The sequence below is a fragment of the Solanum dulcamara genome, chromosome 10 (genome assembly GCF_947179165.1).
Source record: "Solanum dulcamara chromosome 10, daSolDulc1.2, whole genome shotgun sequence".
Taxonomy (NCBI): domain Eukaryota; kingdom Viridiplantae; phylum Streptophyta; class Magnoliopsida; order Solanales; family Solanaceae; genus Solanum; species Solanum dulcamara.
In genome coordinates, this window is record NC_077246.1 from 26,979,446 (window position 1) to 26,986,466 (window position 7,021).

A 7,021-nucleotide genomic window follows, 5' to 3' on the forward strand; every position below is an offset into this window, starting at 1 on the left:
TGGAAATAGAGTTATAAGTATTTGAAAGGAGTTGGAGGCCAACTAACAAACGTGGAACTCAACTTGCTTGCGTAAGCTACCAGCTTGGATGTCTTATATAACTAAGCTACTTGAGTACACATCGAGCTTAAGTAGCAAGAAATACATAGGCTTTTAAAGTGAGACGAGATTACAAAACCATGGAAGACAAATAAGGAGACGACGTACCTACTTGAAGCAAGTAGGTGACTCACCTACTTGGGGTGGACCCCACGCTGCCATGTGGCAGCTTTGGGTTGGAGGTATGAATGAGATGGCACCCTAGGAGGCTGCCACATGTCACCCCTAGGGGGATTCCACGTGTCACCTTCTAAAGGAGGGATATATACATGTGTAATATGTTGAAAATGTTTCATTTCTTCATCCTTTCACTTTGGAAAACTTAGACAAACTAGAGAGAAGGCTAGAGGCAGCCACAAATTTTGCCAAGAATAGGTAAGTCCTCTGATTTCATTCCATAAGTTAAGTGTCTAAGGTATTCTTAAGTTAAGCAACGGTGTTTAACAACATAAAATTTATTATTGGGGCAATGAGGAGGTTTTTATTCTTGTTAACAAACTCGTTTTTTAAATAGGACTGCTGTTAGTAATACTAGTATAACTCCTTGTGTAAAGCTTCATTTCAAGTGATTCAAGATATTTTGGAAATCTATTTCATAGGTCTATAACTTTCATTTAGCCTCTAAAATCCAGTTTTGCTTTTATCTGCTCGAAAAAGGGTGATGAAGTATAGGGGAGGTGCTGCCCAGATTTTGTTTTGGAAATCCTACACGGACTGCTGTTGGTATTTTGGACATATTATTTTGTAAAATATTGTTGTAGGGGTGATTTGAAATTACATGCGACCCTAAGATACATGTCTATAACTTTAATGGAGGCCATAAATCCTGTTTCCCTCAATTACCCCTTCGAAACTAAGCAACAATACAAGACAGTAGGCTGTCCAGAATTCATGTGTTGATAGTTTTGGCGAGTTTTGGCCAATTTCGGGTAAGGTAAGGTCTTTACTTTCAATTTGGAGGTTATGTGTTGGTATGAAGTGTATTATATGTTGTGTAAGTGGCTGGAAATGTGAAAATATCATAAAAATACTTGACGTTAATTTCATAAACATGCAAGTATATGAAAGGATGAGAATAACTCAGATGCATGAATCCAAAAAAGTAAACATGAGGAACTAATACCTCACACTAAAACTGAGATGGAGGAAAAGAGATTAGGATACTGAGGCATCACCTTCAAAGCAACATAGGGAGTCATGAAATACAATAAACATAGCTTCTAGATCTAATCAAGGCATAAATATCCAACTAAAAGACTCGTAACATACCGATAACCACATTAGGGGAATCCTTCGGATCCTGTCGAGTATGACAAGCATAAATCCTATTATGATGTTGGTCACCCAAACCAAATGAAATACCCTATTGATCCGGACGTCTTAAAGAAGTAGTCTGAATCTGAATTTGACAATCTCCACCCTTGCTAGCTAGAAAAGGGAAATATCTCACCTTATGACCTGTCTTACCACAACCAAAACATGCATCAGAACCGACTAAACAATCTCCCGGGTAGTTCCTTCCACATTTGATGACCAAGAAGTAGGATTTTTCCTTTTCATCACCCTTCCTAGAATAAGAGCCAGATGTTTCCCCCTGATAAATCTTCTGAGGTTAGAGATATTATACCCCAAAATGGTCCTCTTTCTCTATTTTTCTCATCTTACAACTAGAATTTGTAGGGACTACCACTTGTCGATTCAATTGAGTGGTCATAGCTCGAGCCAATAGTTGGATGGCATCATAGAACTCTACATTAGATATATTAGCAATAAAAGACAGATTAATCGGTGTGAAAAGGTTACCATAATGATCATACTTGGGACTGCTCTCTTCTTGAGAAGACATATTCTGAAGTTTGTATGACATGAGTTAGAAGGAAACCTTATAGAGTTTAACTCTATTGCACGATTTAAGAGTGATGAAAAGAGTGAATTTTCTGAAACATCCCTTAGCCTCCTATTCATATATGTGGCAAGCTTCACACAGATGAAAAAGACTCTACTCAACGCGACTTGTAAGACAACCTAGGACACTTGAACCATATGCTCTGATAACAAGTTTGTGATAACTCAAGCTATACCCTAAATGTGGCACGGCGAATAGAATCACAAAAAATCATAAACAATCCTCTTAGAATAAGCATGACACTAAAATGAGACAACATAAGCAAGTAATATGGGTGACAAAATGTAAGTCTCAAAATAGAAAACTCAACATAAGGGAGAAATTTGAATATAACATCTGAAAATTTTAAAAAATATACTAAGTTTGACATAGCCTCTACTATCATAAATGTGGCATAGGACAAGCCCTAGCTCAAAACAAAACTTAAATTGAATGATGTCAAGACATAAGGAATTCATAAAGTAGCCATGCTCTCAAACCATGAGGACTCACCAAGCAATTAACGTCAATGAGAATCGTGTACTAATAGTGGGCATGAGTGGGAACGTTGTGACCTATATTATAAAACAATATAGCCAAAAGATGTATAAATTGTACTGAGTATGAAGAACATGCAATGACATGACATTATATCCAAAAAATCAAACAACATGACAATTCAAAAAGATAAAAACATGATGTACCTTTATCAATATGAGTTAAAACATAGTACATAGTCAATGCAATATCCTCTTGAGTTGCAATTGTATCTGATGAATTTGTTTGGTAAGAGGAAAGATACAACTATATATGTAATCATTAACATGTCGATTATAAGGTAACAATTTTGAATTTCAGTATAAGTGCTACATTATTTATAGATTTTGGTGTTTAGATTTATATTTATGTGTAAAATTTATTAGTTTTTTTAGCTAGGATTTCGCAATGGAAGCCAAATGTGAACACAACAGTGAAGACTCAAACATAAACAGAAGTATATCAATTTGCTGATAGCATCAATGGTGTTAAAGAAGGAAAATGGAAAAAATACTCTTAGCTTTTATAAACTCAGGCTTAGAGGTATTCCGTTACTAATATATAGACCACATATCCGTAAATACACAATAAAGGGATGACTATCTTTTTCCCCACAAGATTCACTAGAAATATTGACTATTGAAAAGATTTTCTCTTTTGTAAGGAAAATAATTTATAAGGTTTAACACCTCAAAAAATTTTATGCTAACATCTGAGCCTTTCTTCTTATGCTATAGGACCACACCTGATAATTTAAATTTTATATATGTGTTACGATCAATTATTAAGTATTATAAGTTTATTTTGTGTGAATTAGAATCATCAGGAACCTCTAATACTTAGTCGAGTTTAAAGATACTCTATAGATTAAGTTTTTGTGTAAGAAAATACAAAAGTCAACTTCAAACATTCATATCTTTCATTACATAATGAATTAGGTATCCTATGACCTATAAATATAAAGGTATATGAGTCCTCTTTCCAATTCCACAAAATTTGTCTCATTTGAAGTTTGGAGTAAAAAGTAATATATATTTTATCAGAGATTGCCAGATCAGAGTTTTTAGGATCAGTAAATACGGGCTTGACCTACGGATCGTAGGTCAAGTTATGACCCATAGAGTTTACTAGTGTAAAAAGTCTTGCAACTCGTTAGGCCCGTAGAATGAAGTCTAGAACCTTGAATTTCAGCCAAGTTTCTACTATTGGCTTTCTCGTAGATGACTTCGGCAGTGTTTTAAAAAGGGTTATTTTAGTTTTTTCCCACCTCTCCCCCAAGCCTAAACCCTGATGGGTTTGCTTCTAATTAAAGTCATAGTCATTACTATTCGACCTCATTATTCTCAAAAACATTCCCAAATCTTAGAGCAAGATTTAAGAGGAGGAAAACTAGGGTTTCAAGCATATTCTTCAAAGTTCTTCAAGGTATATAAGGCTATCATAACATTGGACTAAGTTCGTTCTCGTGCCCTACATCTTCATACAATTAAATTGAGCTTTGAGTTTGAGTTTCAATTTCGATAAAATGAATTCTTTAGTTATATGTATTAATTCTATTGAGTTCTTGTATATATTTAAATGTACTTTGATGGTTATTATAAGTTTAGTTCTTGAGATATGTGTTCATGTTTGCATTCACATGAATCTTAATCAAGTTTGCATTGATTATTTTATGCATTATTTTGAGTATTAAGGAATGATAATTTTATGTCTTAATTGAGAAAGAAGTTTTTAGAATGATTTAATTCTTGAATTTGTGAAGTCTTTATTTTAACTGATTTTAAGCATGATTTCTATTAAGTCTAAATGAGTGAAAGTATTGAGCATAAACAAGAATTTGAGCATGAGTTTGAGAAAGAAGTTTGATGAGTATGCGTTAAAGATATAAGAAATCTAAAAGAAGTATTTTGAGTTTTGCTCATAGTTTAGTATAAGCATTACATTTCATATTTTGAGAGTAGCATTGAGCACCAAGTTGGACGAGAGTCAAACAACTCTAGTTCCATAAACTATCTATCCAGCATAGGATAGGATTGTACAAAAAGTCAGGCGACTCCTCATTTCCTCTGATAAGGCTCATAAGATGGATCCAGACGTTAAACTTTGTCCGATATCCCGATAAGATATAGGATGGCTCTAGCAACGTGGATAAGATATTATATCATCACGAAGTTTATAGTGGTGGTTATTAGTTAGAGAAACTCCCCAAGAAAAGAAAAGTTGTTATTTTAAGAATTGCATTTATTACATGACTTCAATTATAAAGCTTTGAGGTTTTCATTACACTTGAATGCTTTACTTAAGTCGAGTTATTTTCAGTATTATCTTTAGCATGAGTATTTAGTTAAGTATTTTTATTCAGCTTTATTACATATTATTCATTTCATGTACTGACGCCATTGGGGTTGCATTATTTTATGATGAAGATTCAAGTACTCACGATCGCAGATACTTCAGTAAGATCTCTTCTCATCATCAGTTGGTGAGACCTCCTTTCTTTCGGAGGACTCCAATTTAGTTAATTTATATTACTTGATTTTGAGTTAGTGTTAGTAGAATAGTCAAGTAGTTGTGGGTCCTATCTAGGCAAATATCTCAGTTTAGTAGAGGCTTCATATATAGTTAAAGTTAGTGAGTCAGTTCAGTCTTTTATATTCAAAAGTTTTACATTTTATTATTATTATTATTGTTGTTGTTGTTGTTATTGTTATTGTTATCGTCATTCTTATTCTCAGTGTCATTGTTATTCTTATTATCATTGTTATTCTTATTGACGTTATTCTTTTTTTTTACGAAATATGCCCTTTGGGCTTCTTATTATTGTCAAAAGTTGTCAATGTTTGAGTACACTGTAAACACTTTCCCAATTGACTTCCTAGTGTCTCTTTGTCTTCTTCCATTTTCATCTCCATTTCCTCTGTTTGTGATGATGAAAGGGCCAAATTGATGATGGTTCCCTTCTGATATGCTCTTGATATAGCTGATTTTTGTGGTTTTTAGCCTTGCATGTTGGTGTGTTGACTCGTTTTTCTGAAAGTGATGAAGAGGCTAAATCTCTTCTGATTTGTGTCTGATTTACCTAAATCTTGTGTATTTTAGCCCTGCATGTGTGTTTGCTGCTTTGATTAAAAGAGGGTCCTTCTCCTTGTCGTCTTTCCTCTTTGGTTGTTTAAGCTGGTCCTCTGTTGTTGTGGTGTGCTGATGATGAAGGTGCCAAAAGATGTTGTGTTTTGGTCTTTCTGATGTGCACCCTTCCTCTTTGATGAATCTGTTGTGTCTTAGTGATAAAGTCTGTCTAGTATATGTGTGCCTATTCCTCTCAGTTTGTTTTCCGCCATTGTAGTTACTGGTGTGTCTGACATGTCTTTTAGGAGTCGATTCGTTGTTGTTTAAGTGTATTGCTGTCCTATTCTTTGTGTTGTTTAGTCCTTTTGTGTATACCTACAAAATAAACAAACTGTTATATGAGGAATCATTTTCCTCCTTCTGGTTTTGACTTTCTTCCTGTGTCTCTTTTCCTTTTTCCTCCATCTCCTTCAGAATTTCTTGATTCTTAAATAAGGAATTTGACTTTTATCACTATTTAGGATACTTCTCATTTTTGTATTCAAATCCTTAAACAAGTAGCACTGCATTGGTCCTTTATCTAGCGCATAATTGGCTAGAGCATCAGCTAGTTTATTTGCTTCTCTTAGGGTATGCTTGAAGATGACATCCATATCCCTTTTGTATTCCTCAACTTCCTCTATCCAGCCTGCTATGTTCCATGGAGGTTTCCAATCTCCAGTTAAAATTTTTTGAATGGTTTGAGAGTTTGTCTGGAAAATGATATTATTAAGTCCTTGCTGTTTACAGTACTTCAGGGCTTCCAGTAGAGCCACCATCTCTGCTTCTATATTAGTGGCATCTCTAATTTCATCTGCTTGAGCATATATTAGATTTCCTTGTGCATTTCTCACACAAAATCCATAAGCACTCCTCCCTGGGTTACCTCTAGAAGCTCTATCTGTGTTGCAAGCACACCAACCGAGTGGAGGAAAATTCCATTTAACTTGTGTTACTTTCAATTTTGCCTTGCCTTCCTCCATCATATGCACCAGATTTTTCCAACCAGTAGGGATAGTTCTAATTGAGGGATTTCTGTGTAGTACTAGTCTTTAGATATAATTTAGGACTAGATATATAACTGAGCTATTGATCTCCCTATGTCCATGTTTGATACCATTTCTTCTCTTCCACAATTCCCAAATTATAATTGATGGCACTGCAGCGTATATCTGTTTCAATCTAGAAGTTACTGAGGCATTCCACCATTTCACAATTAGTTGCTGCAGCTGCACTCCCTCCATATTTATTCCTGCAGCCTTGCAGAAATAAGACCAAGTCCTTTTAGCAGTTTCTGATATTAGGAGCACATGATGTATAGTCTCCTCTTTAGGATTTATACAACACCAACACTTAGACACTAGATTAAAGTTCATCTTTTTTAAGACATCATCA

At 34.7% G+C, this 7,021-nt stretch overlaps 1 protein-coding gene across 1 annotated transcript; it reads right to left on the reverse strand.

The window, feature by feature from the left end:
* Nucleotides 1–6,057: 6,057 nt before the first annotated feature.
* On the reverse strand, nucleotides 6,058–6,609 carry LOC129869729 (uncharacterized). The gene has a single exon (XM_055944364.1). It carries the CDS (start codon nucleotides 6,607–6,609, stop codon nucleotides 6,058–6,060), a length of 552 nt encoding a protein of 183 aa, XP_055800339.1.
* Nucleotides 6,610–7,021: the final 412 nt, after the last annotated feature.

What these genes read in the sequence shown, in the direction of transcription:
- LOC129869729 (XM_055944364.1), bottom strand. Translation starts at nt 6,609, where the DNA reads ATGGAGGAAGGCAAGGCAAAATTGAAAGTAACACAAGTTAAATGGAAT.